The following is a 22,245-nucleotide window of genomic DNA, read 5'->3' as shown; positions in this document are numbered from 1 at the left end:
AACCTAAGAAACTCCTGATCTCTGTCACTGAAGTTGGTCACTCCCAATTCATCACTGCTTCCACCTTAGCAGGATCCACAACTATTCCCTGCTTACTCACTACGTGGCCGAGAAACTTCACTTCACCCTTCCAGAACTCACATTTAGATAACTTAGCATATAACTTCCTGTCTCTCAAAATTTGCAGCACAGTTCGCAAGTGCCCAGCATGTTCCTCTTCAGACTTAGAATAAACAAGAATGTCATCAATGAAGACAATAACAAACTTGTCCAGATACGGTCGGAAAATCCTATTCATATAATCCATAAATACTGTCGGGGCATTAGTTAACCTGAAAGACATCACTGTATACTCATAATGACCATAACAGGTTCTGAAAGCAGTTTTCGGAATATCCTCGTCTCTAACCCTTATCTGATGATATCCGGATCGTAGGTCAATGTTAGAAAACACACCAGCACCCTGTAACTGATCCGTTAGATCATCGATTCTAGGCAACAGATATTTATTCTTCACAATGATCTTATTCAACTGCCGATAGTCGACACACAACCGCATACTCCCATCCTTCTTCTTTACTTGTAACACTAGTGCTCCCCACGGAGAAACATTTGGTCGGATGAAATTCTTACCTAACAGATCTTCCAGCTGAGCTTTCAGTTCAGCCATTTCTAAAGGTGACATCCTATAAGGAGTAATCAAAATCGGACCAGCTCCAGGCACAAGCTCAATTGCAAACTCAACCTCCCGATTAGGTGGAAATTCATTAATATCATCCGGAAACACATCTGAAAATTCACATACAACCGGAATATGCTCTAAACTATGATCATCACCTGATACTCCCATAGTTAATAACATAATACCCTGACATTCAGTTTCAGAACAGTTTACTATCATAGAATTCAAATAGTAACTATTCACCACAACCAGTGCTTCTGACTCTTCTGGTATAAACTGTACTGACTTCTCAGAACAATCAAGCAAAACATGATTCTTGGATAACCAATCCAATTCCAAAATGAGATCAAGACCAGTCATAGGCAAATAAATCAAATCATGCACAAATTCACGTTGTTGTACTCGAAAGAGAACTTGTGGACATCCTATCCTAGTCACCATAGCTTCATGAGTAGCATTATATACTTTCAAATCATAACCTAAAACCACCATTCTCAATCCTAATTCATGGGCCTTTTCAAATGAAATAAATGAATGACTTGCTCCTGAATCAAATAAAGTATTTAGAATTTTACCAGCCATTTCACAATTACCTCTAATAAGTGTCTCAGATCCCTCAGCACCAATGGTAGAAGTGGTGTATACTCTCCCCGGCTGTTGCACTCTACCAGTCTCATACTTCTTCTCTGAGAAATTACTGGCTATATGCCCAGGCTGTCCACAGGAATAGCATACTCCAAGTCCTAATCTGCACGGAACTCCAGAATGATACTTTTCGCACTTCTGACAATTCAGATCCTGCTGTGGCTGCTTTCCAAACCTTTTTCCTTGACTAGAATTAGTATTCGGCTTTTTATAATTACCTTGACCCTGAGTCTATTGCAGAACAAAACCTCCACGCTTGAAATTCCTACTTCTCGGAGCAAAGTTCCTCCCAGAAGGCCTCTGAAAAGGCACCCTCAAACTTACTTTCTCTGCTGTCGCCTTCCTCACACAATCCTCAGCCACTCTACTCTTATTTACCAATTCAGAAAATACCCTGATTTCCATTGGGGCAACAAAGCTCAGAATATCACTCTGAAGACCTCCTTCATATTTAATACACTTCCATTAAGCAAAATCTTCAGGCGCACCTTGACAGATACGAAAAAAGCGACACAACTCCTCAAACTTACTAGTATACTCAGCAACAGTCATCTGTCCCTGCTTTAACTGCATTAATTCAAGTTTCTTGGCATTTTTGGCTGAATTAGGAAAGTACTTCTTATAGAACTCTGTCCGGAAAACCTCCCAAGGAATCGCAGCACCATCAGGTTGCAGGATACGTCGGGTTCCCTGCGACCAATACTGAGCTTCACCTTGCAACTGATAAGTTCCAAATTCAACCCATTGCTCCTCAGGAACCTGCTGTGCCTGTAACGCCCTTTCCATAGCCTGAATTCAATTATCTGCATAAGTGGGATTTGAGGTTCTCCTAAAAATCGGAGGGTGAACTTTCAGAAATGTAGCAAGTGTCATTGTACTGCCCTCATCATTATTGTTCCCATGATTATCCTGATTTATCTGATTATCCAGTGCCTCGGCTGTCGCCTGCATAGCTGCAGCCATATTTCCCATGGTAGCCATAAAGTCTACTGGATCAGTCCCTATAGGGGCAGGAGTAACGGTGCCTGTCCTACCTCTACCTCGCCCGCGACCGCGTCCGCAAGTCGACATCTGGACCCTATACACACCAAACAAGTGATATTAAGTTGATCAGTCTCAATATCGCAGGTCTAATGTTTTAAGTTCCAAATGCAAGCTCACAAACGTTTATGCCATATATATCAGTCAGATATCCTAATAGCACATAAACACATATACAGAGAATGCACAGAAGTACAATCAGTCCGTCTTTCAGGCTCTACAGGAACGAACTGCTCTGATACCATAATGTAACACCCTACCACACTAAGCTTTACGCTTAAGCCGTAAAATAGAGGTGGTGTGGTATTACGACCTCTAAAATAAAATGAGTACATATAATAGCAAAAGAATTATAATATGCTAGGAGCCTTGAAGAAAAGAGGAAACAAAATCGCAAAATAAAAGTGCAACGCTCAAGGAACGGGTTAACCTGTGTGCTAAGGAAACCATAACTATTAAACATATGATAACAGAAGTAGGAATAGAGTACCAAAGATACAAAATAACAAGCTCCTAACTCAACCAGCGAAATCAAGACTGGCCAGAAAATATTTACATATATATATATATATATACATACATATCCAAAATCCAAAAGTACATATACACAATCTTGCCTCTCCATAAACCTCTAGGAGGATCAAAAGAACAAGTTATGTAGAGAGAAAACCAAGTACATATATACACATCATAGCATAACAAAATAACCATGTAACCACTCCGCTTCAAGGGTCCAGACGCCTAACGAGATGCCTCTCGACCTGCATGTGAAAAACAACAACATAGTATGGAATGAGAACCGGAGGTTCTCAGTATGGTAAAGGTGCCACACACATAATATATAAGGTCCTGTAAATACCAGAGGCAATTCTAGAACGCCGATACTCAGATTATAGAGCTTAAAGTATTAAACAGAAGCCATAAAAGGTGGTTTACTAAGGATATTTAAACCTAACTTAACTTAACCTTAAATCTAAATCCCATTCTGCCATTCCTCCTTACCTCCAACTCCATCATGCATTTTCACATACAACTAAATAGACAAAGGCAAGCACAAGAAGGTTACAAGTATTGCAGATAACAAATATACATTTAACATGGCAAGTACATTTAGGCACACCCAGTTAATACACAAGCAAGTAATTCAAGTAATATGCATATGATGCATGCCTGTCCTATGGCTGATGAGGCTCATCTGTCGGTTATCCAGCCAACCCGACAAGTCTGAATTGTCCTTAGACTGTCCCCCGAGGTGCATCTCCAAGAGTCTATGCATAACTTTTTCTCAAATAATCAATATTGCTCAATGGGGGTTAACATTCCCGGGAATTTATATAGTGTCCGGTCACACTTACGTCGTAGGGTCAATAGAGTATCGAATTTCCAACCTGGTATACGTGGTGGCAAGCCACGACATTTGATCCAGGGAATCTCGTATCTCAGATTATTCAAATTCTAAAGCCATATAAATAATTCAATTATAATTCATCAACATCCACATCATTCTCAATCGCATTTCATTCATCATTATACGTCAATCATATTCAATTCTTATCCTTCATTATCACGCCTCCCATTTCGTCCATCAATAGTTCAAATTCAAAACATAATTCATTCTTTTCTAAATAAATCAAACTTAAAACATGCTCATTTTCTTAATAACTCTAAATCAAATCATATAACCCTTGAATCTAAATCTTTTTAAATAATCATATAAACAAAATCTCTAATTTTTTATAAAATTTTGGCAGCATCTCCTCTAAAACTCAGACTTTGCTACCCTTTTCGGGTCTAAACCTGCTTTCTTTTCAATTCAACATACCCTTCCTCATCATCATAACAGTCACCACCATAAATCTACCTTAGATAAACAATTATACTCATACAATATTCAAATCTAACAACCAAAATTCAACTAAGGATCATAGTTCACTAATCCTAGGCTTCTAACACAAAATACCCCAAATCAATAATTCACTAAATTATTAGTTAATCAACAAGTATCTAACCAACTATGTTTATCAACAATAACATTCAACCATGATTCTCTCCAAATTAACATAACAACATTCACCATTCAAAATTAATAACTAATTATCCAATAAACTTCAACCAAATATATTCATCGACAAATTACTAAACATTAAACATACACCTGCATTCCAACTTATCCTATGGTCATCTAGCCTAAGTTTTCACAGAACATTATATATTAAATGCAAGAAACCTAAACCATACCTTGGCCGATTTCCATGTAACGACCAAAGCAAATTATTTAAAATCAAGGTAGCCCCTCAAAACTCAACTAATCCGCTTCCTCCAAGTTCCAGTATTCACAATTCAAGTTCTAATTATTTATTCACAACCTAATACACATTCATAACACATATATATCCAATTTAATACTCAAAGCTCAAATTCAATAAAATTAAAATAAAATTATCATATCCTCACCTTATCCAAACTTCACATAAGTAAGAGTGAATATTTTTCTCAAGCTAATTAGATCATAAAACATCAGAAATCAAAGAAATTCAATATTCCTTCTCAAATTCGAAAATTGGGGAAATGAAGACTGAGTGTAAAATAATGAGTTACCTATAAAATTGTTCCGGTAGAAACGTAGAGCTCGACGCAGTGGACGCGTGGCCGCAAACGGTGTGGCAATCGGAACTCGAACGGAGGAGTTACGGGATTTTGAAATTCACCGTAAAGGTTCGGGAAACTTTCGTCACTCTTCTCCCCTGGAAGCTGAAAGCTTCGTTTCTGTTGGAATAAAGGGGACGAAGGGCTTGGATTCACTTAAAAGGGCTGGTCCGGTTGGACCGACAACCCGGTTTGGGTCCGGTTCAACCAGTTCGATTTTTTCGGTTCAATTTTGGACCGTTTTCTTTGAAATTAGTGTCAAAATTCTCGTTTCGATGAGCTCTACCCTATTTTGATATAATATTCGTATTTCTAATCTTCTTTATTAAAAATTAATTTATTGACTAATTATCTACTAATTTAATCGGGGTTTACAAATACAAGCCACCAGACCCTCCAACTCCCACCCGGAGCTATATATAATATGTTAACCATGAAGTATTCATGGACCATGGTTGACAAATTCTCAAGCTAAAATTTATGAAAAGCCTGTCCTTGACAATTTTAACATGGACTATGAACACTGAAAATATGTTTGGATAAAAATTCAATGGCCAAATATTTAAAATGTTATGGATATAAGATCAATCTACATAGGGTAAGAAAAATCACTTTTGAAATGTTAATTCGAATTATATGAACCTATCATTGTCATTACCTTTGTTTTATAATTATTTTTTTGTTTCTAGGTTTACTGTAGCTTTAAAAGATTTGAATATTTAGGTTATGAATGTGGTTTGAGAGCATGGTGAAGTCTATGAAGGAGGAGATTTGCATGACTTGCACTAAAGAAAATGAGGACTTTTTAGGTGTTCGAAGGTCTACGTGGCGGCCTACAGAGATTGTGACACTTGAATATGTTGTTTAATTGATAGAATAGATAGGTGAATTTTGAATTATGGCTCAAAATTTTTTTTGTGTAATTGTACTTCCACATTATCTATGTATCATAGTAGCTAGACATTCACGTATTTGGCTTTTTTCTTTTTTTTTTTTTTCATTTGGTTATTGATTTTCTATTTAGATATTGGTGTATTTTGCTATAAGACGGTGATATAGATAAAGAAATTTCATTATATTCTTGAAAATATAGAGGTCCTCACCTTAGAAGCCAAATAATTAAGATTCTGGACTGTTGTATAACGAAATAGATAGTATTTATGTAATTAAATATTTCTAAAGGAACAATATATTAGGAAACATAGAATAAAAAAATTAGAAGAATTAATATTATTAGTATAGAAATTGAAACAAATTGTTAAATTATATCGTTAAAAATAAGGCCATTTAAATTTATAGTTAAATTTTTTCAATTTATATTTATAATCCAAACTTATCTATAGTTTATAATATGATTTCACAAGTTATAAAATGTGATATTAGTCATTGTTATATATATGAAAAATATGACTCATTTAGTATTTAAACATTTTATTTTTTATTAATATTATTATTATAATAAGATACATGTAATTTTATGAGAATGATATAATCTGGACTTTAGTTATCTAAGAATTGACTAAGTGACTGGTATAATTTCACGTTACGAACCGACAAATGCTAGCAATTGGAATGATCTAAAAAAAAGCCAAATAGATATTCGTAGAGACTAATCGCGATTTGGGACTTAATAGAAATATGTCAACTTTTCATGGGTGGGACTGTGGGAACCTATCCACATGAAATGGACGGGGTCGGGGACATAGTTACCCTCTGCATAAGATCTGTTAAAACAACGCGAATATAAAATTACCGATTTTTCCTAATATATATTTTTTTAATTTAGTAACCTTAATTCTTGCTTCCAATTCGAACACTTTTTTTAGACACATCCTTAGTCTTGATTTTGCATCTCTCTCTAACTCACTTTCTCTGCCTCTTAAATTTGTCACTACATCGCTCAATTTTGTTTCAAAAAATTATGTTATGTAATTTTTTGGAAGATGTTTTTATATATTTTTGAAATGTTATTTATTATAATGAATATATTATGAATTGTGTTGAATTATATTGAATTAATTATTTTATGATTATTATATTATGATTTTTTTATTTAAAAGAAAATTTAAAAAATATCTATAGATAGCTATGGGTATCTGCATTCCTTAAGGGGATAATTAAAGAGGGACTTGCGACGAAAATGGGGAGGGGACAGAGGGTATTTTTTTAAAAATAGGAGCAAAGGACGGGAATGAAAGTCTGCCGCGTCCACACGAGCATCCATCTCTAACTAACAATGGAAATTCAATTTGAGCTGATTTGAGATGGGACACGTGGACTTCATCTATATTGAGTCCTAAGATAATGAACCTAATCCGAATTTAAAATCCGGACAATGTACCTAAGTTGATCTTGCTCACTTGAGTTAATATTTTGAGTTATTGTTGCAAAACATACCATACTTTTTAATATTATTACATTTAATATATATAAAAGTTAGATATGCTTACAAAAATTTTTTTAATCAATCTAAAAATTTTAATTATATTTTTTCTCTTTTAGTCTAAATATTATTTACCAACGTAATAAAATGAACAAATAAATAATAATAATAATAATAATAATAATAATAATAATAATAACTCATATAATAATTAAAATTTCATCGTAATATATACATGATACTACATATATTAAAGATGATTATATATAAAAAAAATTTATTCTTAATAAAGTTAATTTATGTATAAATTAACTAATTTTTATAACATATGATTATTACATAATTTTTTCTTTATTTATATTATTAATATATGAAATAAGCAACTCAAGCTAGGACAATAAATATAATATAAATATCTACTTATTTATTAATATTAAAAAAATTATAAATAGTAGAAATATAATTTTTTTTGATAGAAAAATAATAATAAAGGTTATCAATTAAGTTAATTAAGTAATAAAAAAATTGTGAATAATTTTTTAAATAATAATAGAAGAATATATAAGACCACTATTTTACATATTACAATATTTATAAAAAAAATGGATAATAAATCAATCCTCAATAAATTATACATTAATCCTATCAAAAAATAAATAAATTATATATTAATCTTGTCAAAAAAAATTATACATTAGATATTATTATTTGTGTACTAATTAATATATATATATATATTATCAATTATTAAGTTATAATTAATTTCTAACCCAATTTTTGTTAATTGAAATTTAAATGATTGAAATTATTAAACACCGAATATTTTGCACTTAATTAATTTTGTTTTTGTTATTAAAATATAAAAAAGGTGAGTTGTTAATTAATTTTAAAGTCAAATTTAAATTTGTGTAAAAAATTATTTTTAATTTTATTTTATTGATCAAAATTAATTTTAAAATAAAAAATGAGTAAAGTATCATTTTTGTCTCCAATATTTGGGGTAAGTCCTATTTGTGTCCCTAACGTTTAAATCGTTCTATTTGTATCCTTAACGTTTATAAAAATGATTCAATGTTATCCTACTATCAATTATACTAACAAATCAGATTATATATTTCAATTATTCTCACTTGGATGTATTCATTCTCAATTAGGTCTCACTTGGATGTGTTCGATTTTAATATTATACCCACTATTTGTGTTTAGATTCAATTATGTCCCTAAAAAAGTGAATTATGTAAATGTTGTAGGAATTAGTTTCAATATTTGATGAGCTATTTTTCGGAGTAGATCATCGATTCTATCCCAGACATTTGTATTCTAACTTCGATAAGAGATTTTTAAAATTCAAACTAAAGCGCTCATGATGTGTAATTGACAGCAGGATAACATTGAATCACTTTTACAAACGTTAGGGATACAAATAGGACGATTTAAACGTTAGGGACACAAATAGGATTTACCCCAAACGTTGGGGACAAAAACGATACTTTACTCATAAAAAATTATTTTATACATCATATTATAAGATAGTGTAGTCATTCATTTTTTTAACGGTAATTATTGTCAAATTAACTGGTATAAAAATAGGAGAAAAACACATTTACCAATCTAGAAATAATAATTTTTTCAATAGAATATTATATATATATATATTTTTTTTTTGAATACCAAAAGTTATTATGATTTTTTTTTACATAAATTAATACTCAAAGATAATGTTTTAATAATATTACTAAGGAATATTAATCAATCTAATAACTTTTGTAAAGAAATAAGTTTATATATAAGTTTGAAAACTTGAAAATCATGTCATAAAATGTGAAATATTAACCGGTAACAATGTTGATCATATTGTTTTAACTTCATAAATGAATATGATACCAATGAATAAAGTTGTCACATTTAAATTTTAAGAAAGACAAATTTTCACAAGTATTACTATCAATGATAATTGTTCTACTTTCAAGACAAATACTATTTTTTTCTCCCGTATTTTCCAACTCGGCAACCCAAAAACTAATCCACTACGGATTGAAGCTCCATTTATCAAGGGTCTGTCGCTAGCCAATGAGTTGTTATATACATAAGTGGAATTCAAAAATACTTCCGTAAATAGACGAGTGAGATAACTACTCGACCAACTCAAATTAATTAAAATAAATACTAATTATTTTTAATATTTTTAACATTAAAAATTGTTAACCTTTGATTTTAATTATAAATTTATAAAATATTTATAGTAATAATTGTTATATATATTTTTTGTTTAATGTTTTAAAAAAATCATATTTTTATTAATTATTCCGTGCACTGTATGAGAACATTGCCAAATAAAATGGTGTAAGAAATTTAAAAAAATGTATTTAGAATTTAATAAAATAATAATTTATTTTACAATAAAATAAATTATATATCGAATAACAAAAATTGTTATTAGTTTCTCTTCCCACAAACTAATACTCAATGATAGTGTTCCAGTAATGTTATTAAGGAATATTAACTAACTATAGCTTTTATAATGGCATAAGTCTTAGTTTGAAAACTTGAAAATCATGTCATAAAATAGAAAGTTTTAACAGGTAATAATATTGATGATATTGTTTTGACTTCAAGAATGAATATGATGCGTGCTAACAAATAAAATTGTCGTAGGTAAATTCCAACAAAAATAAATCTCCATAAATATTGTTATCAATGAGAAATTATTATACTTAAAAAAATCTATTTTTTTATGGTGTTTTTTTTTAACTGGACAGATCGAGAATTAATCTACTACGTATTGGGTTGGCAGTGAGGCGGGTTTTTGCCTTACCCGGCCCTGCCCGCCGTCCTTAAACTTCTCAACTATTCGCTCCACTTATACCCATGAATAGTAAAATATTGTACCCTAACCATTTCCTGTGGGTAGTAAAATGTTGTACACTAACCCTTTCTTGCGAGTACCCTCCCCACTCTTATCAATTCTATATCAATTAAATAATACTTTAAGATTTACATATTTATACATAAATTAAGATAAAAAAATTAAAATGTATACATAAATTAAACAGCAAACATAAAATTCATATAATATCAAATAACATGAAATAAAAAAAATTAATATCTGATCACTACAAATTTAACATAAAGTATATTAGCATTATTCTAAATGTCAATCTTAATATCATTAGGGGCAACAGTGTTGTTTTGTGCGTCCTCTCTAACATTACTATCCATGAAATAATCTTAAAGCACCTATATTGTAAAAATTGAAAAATCTAAACAAACTATATATAAAGTAATCATTGAAAAAAATGAGCAAACTATTACAACATCAGTAATTAGATCCATTGCACATATATAAATCAACCAAAATCATAAAAATTCTAATTCTCAATCAACATATATAAACTATTGTAACATGCCAACATTAGTAATTAGAACCCAAAGTCAATAACAATTTAAAATGAAAAATACAAAATAAACTTTATGTAATGAGAACATTCACACTTCAATGAAGAATCAATCATAAAACATATTTACTTTTATATAAAATAATCTTAAAATCAATCATGAAAAATATTAGTACATAATATGAACAGAAATAATTGAAATGTAGATTAGACCTACTACACATATATAAACAAAATTGCAACACAAATTCACAACTTTATCAATAAAATCACAACACAAACTCACAACTTCACCAAGTAGAGATTCAATGAAATACAGATTCAGTCATTCATACTGAGAGAGAGGAGAACTTATCTGTGGACAGATAAATAGAGGAGAAAGACAGCGACACGCTCAGGAGAAAGGAGCTCCGGTAACAGACTCACACAAAACTGCAGCGACGACCAAGTGATGAGTCTGTAGAAGAAGAAAAGAATAACTTAACAAACTCTCAATATAATAGGAGAGAGGGGAGAGAAATTTACCTAGAGAAAAGGGACTCAACATGAGGAAGGCGGTGATTGGCTTAAGGAATTTACCTAGAGAAAAAAGGGGTTTAACAGGAAGGTAGCGACGGGCTTAACAACGAGGGTGACGGACTCAGCAGCGGCGATGACGAGAGCTGTGAAGGTAGGCAGTGACGGGCTCAATAGCGAGACAACGGAAGCTTTGACGACAATGAGAGCTGTGAGGTTTTCTGTAGAGAAGCCGAGAAGAAGAAGACTTTGGGTGAGGATGACTGAATCTCTTTTGGCGTGGCTATGAAGTATGGACTCAGACTAATCATTAAATCTGTGATGTGAGGCAAATTCTAATTCTTAAACACGACCCCATTCTGCCCCGTTCGAACACTAGCCCTGAATGAAACCTGCCTCGCCTCGGGTTGAGTTATTATTTGTCTTGACCGTGTAGGGACGGGTCGGGTACTCACGAGTTTCAGTACTCCTGCAAAGTTTAACCATGTATTGATACTCCATTTATTAAGGGTCAATCGCTTGCCAATAGATTGCTACGTACGCAAAACAAGATTCGAACATCCTAATACTTGCTTAAGCGGATAAGTGAGATTGTCACTCAACAAATTTAGATTGATTGAGACAAATATTAATTATTTTTAATATTAAAAATCCTTAGAAATTTATTTTAATTATAATTTTATAAAATATTTATAATACTAATTATTATATATATTTTTATTTAATTTTTTTAATAAAAATCTTTATATAATTTTATATATTATCTCGTACAGAGTACAGGAACATACACTAATTATTATTATAAAATAAGAAATACATTATAAAAATAACCATATAATGTGTATACAAAAAATCAATTACTAAATTAATTATTCATATAAAATATATATTAAAAATATAAAATATATTCTGATATTTGAATATGTGTAAAATAATACACATACTTATATATAAAATATAAATCTGATTATTCTGTATAGATTTATTAAGACAACATACATACAGGCATAAATTGAAATAAAGTGATTAAATTTATTAGGATAGCATGCATGCATGACTAAATCGAATAGGTGATTAGATTTATATAAAAAGCTAAATTTAGTCTAGTTCACTCGATTTAGGGTAATTTAACTCATTAAACCAAATGCATATCAATATTATCTGAATGTCTCTGTTGATCGAAAAATATTTTCGATATAAATGAATTAAATCGAAGAAGTAACGTGCAGTTTCTCGAGAAGACATGCGCGTGAGTATGTGGTTGAAAGTATTCGGCGCTAAGTAACGTGCAGTTTCTCTAGAAGACACGCGCGTGAGTATGTGGTTGAAAGTATTATTTCGATTGTTTTATTGATCGAATAAGTTAAATTGAGTTGATGACTTGGTTCGAGAAATTGAGTAAGGTTTTTGAAAAAAGCTGATCGAATAGTTGTGAAAGCGAAATAGTTCGTAGCTTCTATCACCAGGAAAAAATGGGAAATATCTACAATCATGCAGGGGAACGGTTAGCAAGAGTGATTGTATTTTAAATTTGTAATTTTCATTTAATTGTAATTAATTATAATTCAATTAACCATTATATAAAATAGCTTATAAATAATGTGAAGTGTTAGGGAATAAGGGTTGGAACTTTTACTTAGAAAAAACACTCTAGATAGATAATAATAATTTAAAAATTAAAAAAATATTTTTATCATGTATTTACCTAAATCACTAGAATAGTATAAATTTTTATAGTACTCATAACATCTTTTAAGCCTTTTTTTTAAAATTATTTTGTATGGAATAAAATATATTTTTAATTATTTTATATGGAATAAAATATTTTTTTAATTTCTAAATTATTATTGATTATGTAGAGTATTTTATTTAAAATTTGAGTACATGCATGTATTAACCTAAGTCATTAGAACATTACAAATTTTTATAGTACTCCTAACATTTTTAAGCCTTTTTTTAAAATTATTTTGGATAGAATAAAATATTTTTTGTAGTATAATTTAAATAAATTTATTAAAAAATTTTATTAAAAAATATTCATGAGCTATTAAAAATGGGCAAAAGAGTATTGTATGGAATTCGAATTGATAGTTTATTAATATTTTAAAGAAATTTTGTAATTAAATATTTTGTTAGCTTTTTTTTAATGTATGAAATAAAATATATTTTTTTAATTTTTAAATTATTAATATTTTAATAAATTTTTTTAAATTATTACTCAAGAAATATATATTTTTAAATTTTTTAATAATTTTTTTAAATTGATTAATTCGAATCTGCCCAATTCGAATTACTATGTGCACGTGTGTGTGGATAATTCGAATCACCTTGATTCGAATTAGTGAGTGTGTGCGTGTGTAGGTAATTCGAATCAGTATGATTTGAATTACATAAAAATAAAGTTCGAATTAGGGTGCTTCGAATTATATAGAAATGTGAACTGGTTGATTCATAAACCAATTTTTTATTTGACTAATTCATGTAATTTTTTCATCCTCTTAGCTTAAACAAGTAATTTGCCCTAAAAAATATTAACAAAAAAATTAACTAATCTCATAGAAATAAAAATAAAGTATTGGAAAGAATTTTTTTTGTCAAAAGTCTTATTATATTTTGGAATAATTTTCTCACATCGTTTAAGATTTTCTGTTAGAATTTCAAAATTTCAAAATTAAGACATCATTCAATTTTGTTTTAAATACTTAGGACAAATGTTTGAAAAAAAAATCCAATATCTAATGCATTTTTTAAATATTAGCCGAAGTTTACTATGCACCAAAAATTTACTAAATACCCTTCTTTTTATCCCCTTTTTTTTCCCTACGATTTGGAATAAATATGCATCTCTTTATAACAAATTTTTCAATTCAGTTAATATTTAGACAACAGATATAGTCAAATCCATTAACATACCTTCATTTGTGTATCATAAATTTATAGTAAAAACTCAAGTGCAGTCAACTTCACGTGAAGTTGATATTTAAAAGCTGTTAGATAAAAATTTAATCAAATCATCTAACAATTGTCAGATATCAACTTCACGTGTTTCCACCTAAATTTATTAAGAAACCAGTGAGGCACACACACGAAACGGAGTCCAACAAGTAAAACTACACTTACAGATTTGGCGATTGATCACATCAACTAAGCTCCGATTCCATTTCCATCCCAAGCCAGCCCTGACACATATCGCAACAAACTCTGCCAACTTTTGTCAAGCTGCTTCCTCACAACTAACACAATACCAGATGTCAACACGTCCCTCAATCAATGAGAATATCTGTATCTCTACATCTGTACACTATAAATGACCTCCTAAAAAAGAGGATTTCTTCGATAGTGGAATCCAAAAGATTCATTCTCAAGAATTCCTTCGTCTTATATCAGAGTCATCTCTCCCATCCCGTATCATTGTTGTCAGTTGTCACTTGCCACAATATAAAATTGAGTGCGAAATTACAAATTTTGAATTTTGAATTCAAAATCAAAATTGAAAAAGAGATTATTTCCATCATCTACGTTCTCCCTCCATTCTCAAATTCTATTTTGCTTTCTTCTTCATCATTATTATCCTTAGGATAGTTCTATGGTGTTGAGTGTCTAAAATTTCAGCAGCTGCTAAAATGCGTTGTCACGATGGAGAGAAAGACACATGTGGTGTTGGGGGGTAATACCCGCAGACAGAAACTGATTTCTGTGCAGCAGTGACAGGATGATGTTGACACTAGATGTCTAGATGAATTATTGTGTTAGGCTTAAGTTATGGTTAGTTATGATTAGATGTTTGAGTTGGACTTTTTTGTGAGTGTGGACGTTTGTAGCGTTACTGATGGGCTTTGGGTTTATTGTTAAGAAAAAAAAAGATAGGACAACTTTTGGAGGAGGTTGGGCTAAAAAATTTGATCCGTGTAATGGTTTAGGCAGAAAAAATAGAACAACATGCTTCGGAATGATCTTTCACCATCATTAATTCAAATAATAATGCAATAGCATGGGTCTTGAAAGAAAATAAAAATGTAAAAATATTAAGAGTAATAATATTATGTGTTCAAACGGCACTCTTTGTAGTAATATATTCTTTTTTATAATATTAAATAATAATAAATCTACTGTAATACAGTGTACATGTCATGAATAAAATATTATATTTTTTTATTAATATTAGATATTTGTATGTTAACAATAAATGATAAAACTAATATGATACTTCTTCTAATTTTCTTAACAATTTAGCATACAAGTAATATAATTAAGGTAACCACAAACAAATAAATTCTCCAAATAAAAAAATATAATACAACTAAAATAATTTTTTTATAATTATCCAACATTAAGACAACAAAAAAACGATGCTAAACCTAACAAATATAATATTTTATTTATTATTGACATGAAAAATATAATAATACAAATAAAAAGTATGTCATATTTCATTTGTTATTTGGACTTCATTACAGTAATTTTAATATTATTTATTACCAACATAAAGTACTTTAATATTAAACATAAAAAATTAAATATTTTATTTATTATTTTTACAGTAGCATAACAGATTCATTATTATTTATTATCAAGATAAAAAAATATATCATATACTATTTATCCTTTATACAGTATCATATTAGTTTTATTATTTGTTATTAATATAAAAATATCTAATATTAATAAAAAATATAATATTTTATTCATGACATGTACACCGTATTATAGTAGATTTATTATTATTTAATATTTTCAAAAAGAATACATTGCTACAAAGAGTGCTGTTTGGACACATGATATTATTAACCTTAATATTTTTGCATTTTCATTTTCTTTCGAGACCCATGTTATTGGATTATTATTTGAATTAATGATGTTTTTTTTTATAGTCAAAGGGGGCTAAAAGCCCCAAAAAGAAAACAAACAGTTACAAATCAATAACACAACGGGGTAAGGAGGCTCCTCTCATGTCAGCATCTAAGATGGATCTCAAATCCACAAAAGGGGAGTCAATGAAGCAATACCCTGCATCTCTCTCCTTCACACTTTTTTTTGCTAGCCAGTCTGCAGCCTGGTTACCCTCCTTATAGGTATGTCTGATTTCAACACTCCATTGTTTTTTCAACCAAATATTGATACTCCTGATTAAGTTGTTTGGGTGTTGATTCAGTCTCCTTCCTTTCGTAATTGCTTCATATACAGTCCTTGAGTCTACTTCAAGTTCCACTCTTTTAAATCCCAAATCCCAGGCAGTCTTCAATGCATAGCATACTCCCCATAATTCAGCTTGAAAGGCAGAACAAGTCCTTAAATTAGCCATGAAGCCGGCAACCCATCTCCCCCAATGGTCCCTTGCCAGTCCACCACATCCTGAACCTTTTTCGTTGGACGCCCCATCAGAATTGAATTTTATCCAGCCTTCAACAGGGGGTTTCCATGCTACTTCAATCTCCACTCTTCTTTTCTTTTGATAGAATAGCTCCTCTTTTTTGAAAGCTTCATTTATGGAATTTGTTGTCTGGAAAATAGTTGCTATAGCGTCTATCGGCCGTCTGAAGGGAGGAGAGAAGATTTCACAGTTACGCCACCTCCATAGCCACCAGCAGGTAACTGAGAATTTTGTTATCCATGGAGTTTGGTTATTCTTTCCTAGCTCTGTTGTTAAATTCCACTAGAGCCAAGCATCGAAGGGAGCTCTAAAGAAGCTTTGAATTTTACAGGGATTAATTAATTGAATCCATATACTTGAAGCAGCAGGACAATCTCGCAGGACATGGCTTTGATCTTCCGTCAGACTGTTGCAACGATGACATTCATCTCCTGTACCAAATAGTTTTCTTCTTCTCGCACCTGTCATCAATTTCCTATGCAAGGTTAGCCACATAAAGATTTTTATTTTCTGGGGTCCTTTCCATCCCCATAAAACTTCCCATATGCGGTCCTGTGTATCTGTCTGCTGGCTGATTTTTCTATATGTACTTGCTATGCTGAATTCTCCTGTTGGTGTCAAACTCCATAGAATTTTGTCTTCTTCAAGGTTATCCCAAGGGGGATGTATGGCCTGAATTTTATAGATTATGTTATCTGGAAGATATCTTCTGAGTAAGTTAAAATCCCATCCTCCATTTAGGTTAGTAGCTTCTGTGAGAGTGATTTCCATGTTTTCCTCTTCTATTGGTATGATAGATTTTTAGATTAAGCTACCTTCGTTCTTAAGCCAGGGGTCAATCCATAGCCGAATTCTTCTACCATTTCCAATGGAAAACTCAATGTTATCTTTAAAAGAACCCCAAACTTTTGCTAAACTTCTCCACAGATCAGAGTCTGATTGCTTGCTGAGGATATTTTGTCTCAGGTCTTGTCTTCTCCCATATTTACTGAGAATTACTTGCGCCCATAAGCTTTCTTTTTCCATAACTAATCTCCAAATGATCTTTTGTAAAAAAGCTTCATTCATTTTACTTAGCTTCTGAAAACCGAGACCACCCTCTTTAATTGGCTTGCATATAGTCTCCCAGCTTATAGCGTGAACCTTCCTGCTCTCTCTACCATCCCCCCAGATAAAACTTCGATGTATCCTTTCAACCTCTTTGCAAATACCTTTCGGGACTTGGGTATGCATCATATCATAATTGAGAATGGGACTGATGACTGCCTTGGCCAGAGTTATCCTCCCTGCCATCGATAAACAATTCATCTTCCATCCTCCTAGCTTGTTCTTTACTCTATCAAGAGTAGTTTTAAAGTTGTCCTTCTTCTTCCTGTTATCACTAATAATAGCTCCTAAGTATTTGCCAAGATTGGACTGTTCTTGAAATCCACTGATATTGCTGATCTGGTTCCTGAGCCTCTCTTCAACATTCTTAGAAAAAACAATAGCGATTTTTTCTGCATTAATTTTTAAGCCAGAAACTTGTCCAAATCTGTTAAGAGCCCTCAAGATGCCTTCAATTTGGTCAATAGAAGCTTGTGAAAAAAGGATTAAATCATCCGCAAATAGAAGGTGGGAGATAAATGGTCCTTCTCTCCCTGCCCTCATAGGTTTTCAATCGCCTTTATCTACCAGGTCCTCTATAAAGTGTGATAGTTTATCCATAGCTATTACAAACAAGTATGGCGAGAGGGGGTCGCCTTGCCTGAGTCCCCGAGTAGGAGTGATTAGATCAGTTTTTCCTCCATTCCATAGAATTTTATAAGTCACCGAATTGATACACTCTTTTATGAGTCGTCTGGCCACACCTCCAATTCCAAATTCAGCTATGCATTCATCCACAAAGCTCCATCTTAAGCAATCATAAGCTTTAGCAAAATCGATTTTTATCGCCATGAACTTTTTCTTACCCTTCATACGCTTCATATCATGAATCATTTCCTTTGCAATAATGACATTATCATGAATGACTCTTCCTGGGACAAAACTGGATTGATTAGGGGAAATACGGTCATGTAAGGTAGGCTTAATTCTCTCCACCAACAATTTAGATATGCAATTATATACCACATTACAAAGAGTAATGGGTCGAAATTGTGATATAAATTCAGGTTGGTCAATTTTGGGTATGAGGGTAATGAGGGTTTGGTTTATTTCTCTTATCTCTTCTGGATTTTCCCAAATTCTTTTAATAAAACTACAGACAGAGTCTTTCACCATACTCCAATTCTCCTTATAGAAGTAGGCTGGAATCCATCCTCTCCCGGAGCTTTTAGGGACCCAATGTGAAAAATAGCCTTCTGGATTTCTTCATTATTTGGCTGCTTCAGTAAGGCCGCTTTATGTTCATCTTTCATGACTGGGTAAGAGATAGGCAGATCAAGACTTAGGTAGTCTGTGGACTCTTCCTTATAAAGACTAGAGTAAAAGCTCACTACCATGTCTTTGAGTTCTTGTTGTTCCTCACACCAAGATCCATCCCCTCTTCTAAGTTTTAAGATCCTGTTCTTCTGTCTCCTTATAGCTGTTTTTGTGTGATAAAACTTCGTATTGCGGTCTCCATCAACAATCCATTGCTGCCGAGATTTCTGCAACCAAAGTAATTCCTCCTGGTTTAAAATTTGATCGAGTTCTCTTGACAAATCTCTTTCCAGCTTTTCTAAGTGAGGATTTCTTCCATAGGTGGGGGCTTTTTGAATACCCGCCAATCTGTTCAAAATGGTTCTTTTCTTCCTGAAAACATTCCCAAAGACTTCTAAATTCCAACTCTTTAAAGCTTCAGTAAGGGATTCCAGGGCTCTCGGGAGGGGGGTGTCATTTGTCCAAGTCTTCTCAATGAACTCGTTAAAAGATGGGTGTGTTTTCCACATGACCTCAAAACGAAAAGATCTTTCTCCCAACAGTCTCATACCCGGGGTAAGATTAACAAGGAGAGGGTGATGATCTGAATTGACTCTCGGAAGGATGTCCACCCTAGCATTCATGTATCTTCTTCGCCATTCAGCATTAGCTAGACCCCTGTCCAAGCGCTTGAAGACTCTCTCCATGCCGTCTCTTTGACCACCTTTCCAAGTATACTTTGATCCGACAAATCCCAGGTCTAAGAGGTTACAACTTTGTATCCAATTTTTAAATCTTCGGCACGCATGTTGGTCGGCTCTCGCCCCACCTTTCTTCTCTCCTTCCTCTGCAATCTCATTAAAGTCTCCTATGACCATCCAAGCATCCGTAGTAGCATCTGCCAATCTTTTTAAGTTTTCCCATAAGTTTTTTCTAATTCCTTCTTGGGGACTTGCATAGACTGTTGTAAGCTTCCAAGGAGAGTGGCTAGGGTCCTTTACCTCCATGGCAACATATTGGTGGTGTGTCTCCAATATATTAATGGTCAGCGCTGGATTGTCCCATAACACCCAGATTCCACCTACATAACCATCCGCTTCTTCCAAAAAGGAAAAGTTAAAACCGAGAGCTTTTATCACTTCTGTAGCTTTATTTCCACTACATTTTGGCTCATAGATTAGAGTAATATCAGGTCTGTGCTGAGACTTTCTTTCTTTGAGTGTGCGAATTGTAGCCTTATTCGCAACACCTCTAATGTTCCAAGCAACAATAATCATGGTAAAAGTAAGCTAAAAGGAGGAACTCCTACTAAGGACGGTTGGAAAAACTTTAACCACAAAGGGGAAACAAAAGTGGTCCTGGACCATTAATTGCACTGCATATCTTCCACCTGAGGTGGATTAACTCCTTGCTGAATTGCCTTATTAGCTTCTTCATTCTCATATACTAACATAGCTTTCACCAATTCACTAGTTTGTACTGAGTTAAAAGGTGGATCAGGTGGTTTACTCTGGGCTGGATCCTCCAAAGTTGTCTGAGGGATAGCTAAGGAGAGTACTTGGCTTGGTTGAATGGATACAATCCAATTTTCTTAAAAATGGGGAGGATGATCAGGGTTGTTCAAAATAAAGTCATTGGGCTGGACAGAGGAAGAGTTTGGTGTGTTGCAGGTTTGGGTCATGGCATGAGGATTTTTGTCTAATTGGTGTTCTGGTTGGGAAACAGGGTTATTACTATTAATCTGTTGGTGTTGGACAGTGTTTTTTTCTGGAGTATTAGCTATTTGGGCTTGTTTGTGGGCACGTGTGTTTGGGCTTTTTGGTCTGGTTGTGGACATATGGGTAGGGTTAACTGGCTTAGGAAGGTCTAGATTATTCTTCTTATGAGAGGGAGTTGAGGACATACCTTTGTCTTTTTCTGATTGTGGTTCATTACTGATTCCTGCCGTCGCTTTAGGATTGCTTTCTTCATTCCTTTCAGGTTCTTCCTCTGCTAGTACAGCAAAACGTGACTGTCGCCCCTCACTCTCTATCTTTCTTTCCTTCTCCTTTTCTTTTCCACCTCCTCCACTACTTGTACCTTCTCCTGATTTTGTGGTCTTTTTGCCACGCATAGACCTCTGTACTATCATCCAGGGGCCAAAGGAATCAGCAGGTTCCTCTATCACTTTTTTGCCCTTGTCAATATTCTTATTTCCATTTCTATCCTCTTCTTCAACCTCTGTATTTGTCGCTTGAACTTCCTTCTGGATTTGTTGCTCTGGTGAGGGATCTTGTTTTCCTTCCTTGCACTTGGCTTTGTCATGTCCCACTCTTCCACACCTAAAGCATACCAAATGAATGCCCTCATATTCCACTACATGAGTTTGTCCGTTAATCTGGTATTGAGAGACTAGAGGCTGTTGTAGGTCAACCTCCACACATAACCGTGCAAATTTTTCCCTTGTGATTTTTGCTGTATTTGTGTCCACCTTGATGGTTCTTCCCACAATGTTTCCTATTTTTTCCAAAATAGGTCTACAGTAGTACTCTATGGCCAAACCTGGAAGTCTAATCCAAGCTGCTATATTATCTATGGAAGTATTCATTGGATTGAAATCTGGTTTCCACATCCTTACTGAGAGGTAGTAATCCAGAATTTTCCATGGCCCCTCCATTAAAGCAAAATCCAGATCTTCAGAATTATAGAACTTGACAAGGAGAAATTCATTTCCGAGGTCAATGACGTCAATGCTTCCCCTCTTCCCCCACATCACCTCTAATCTCCTCTTCATAGCCAACAATGAAATTTTTCTCCCCAACAATTTAACAATGAGTGTGTCCCACCATTCCTTCCTGAGTTCTCTTTTCACTTCTTCCCCTATCACTAGATTGTAGAGGCCGTTTGGCATTTTTTTGACAATAATATCTGATTCATCCTCATTACCATCCTCTGGTTCTTCAACAGCTTCATCAGTAGCCATTTTCTCTATATTTTGATCACCCACCTCATTGGCAGCGTTCTTCCCCATTCTAACAATTTCTGCAAAAGAGTGGGGGACTCCTCCGACCCTGCTTTCTTGTTCCTTGTTGCTATTTTCTTCTCCTTGGGCCTCTTGTCTTCCTTGTTCCTGATGCTCGACCTCTGTTTCCATCATCCATTCCTCCACTCTAGGTGTCAGAGCCATCTCTCCAGAGTATTCCTC

The 22,245-nt window shown here is 33.0% G+C and overlaps 1 protein-coding gene and 1 long non-coding RNA gene across 2 annotated transcripts; both read right to left on the bottom strand.

The window, feature by feature from the left end:
* Nucleotides 1–10,984: 10,984 nt before the first annotated feature.
* On the bottom strand, nucleotides 10,985–14,946 carry LOC140179869 (uncharacterized). Its single transcript, XR_011873701.1, has 3 exons — nucleotides 14,429–14,946; nucleotides 11,372–11,777; nucleotides 10,985–11,249 (listed from the first exon to the last, which is right to left on the bottom strand). It is a non-coding gene; the product is annotated as an uncharacterized lncRNA (long non-coding RNA).
* Nucleotides 14,947–16,217: 1,271 nt separating this feature from the next.
* Nucleotides 16,218–20,338, bottom strand: LOC112805901 (uncharacterized). Its single transcript, XM_025848223.1, has 5 exons — nucleotides 18,939–20,338; nucleotides 18,530–18,708; nucleotides 17,495–18,235; nucleotides 17,036–17,140; nucleotides 16,218–16,945 (listed from the first exon to the last, which is right to left on the bottom strand). Exons 1-5 carry the CDS (start codon nucleotides 20,336–20,338, stop codon nucleotides 16,218–16,220), a joined length of 3,153 nt encoding a protein of 1,050 aa, XP_025704008.1.
* Between the last annotated feature and the right edge of the window lie 1,907 nt (nucleotides 20,339–22,245).

The sequence above is a fragment of the Arachis hypogaea genome, chromosome 16 (genome assembly GCF_003086295.3).
Source record: "Arachis hypogaea cultivar Tifrunner chromosome 16, arahy.Tifrunner.gnm2.J5K5, whole genome shotgun sequence".
NCBI classification, from domain to species: Eukaryota; Viridiplantae; Streptophyta; class Magnoliopsida; order Fabales; family Fabaceae; genus Arachis; species Arachis hypogaea.
Note: the sequence above shows the minus strand (reverse complement) of the source record. Positions and strands in the feature narration are given on the sequence as shown.

Bases quoted from the DNA above. Each gene is read 5' to 3' on its own strand.
- LOC112805901 (XM_025848223.1), bottom strand. From the start codon at position 20,338: ATGATTATTGTTGCTTGGAACATTAGAGGTGTTGCGAATAAGGCTACA. The intron at 17,141-17,494 runs GTAGCTTAATCT...AATTGATGACAG, and splicing joins CCCCTGGCTTAAGAACGAAG to GTGCGAGAAGAAGAAAACTA. The intron at 16,946-17,035 runs GTATATGGATTC...ATTTAACAACAG, and splicing joins AGATTGTCCTGCTGCTTCAA to AGCTAGGAAAGAATAACCAA.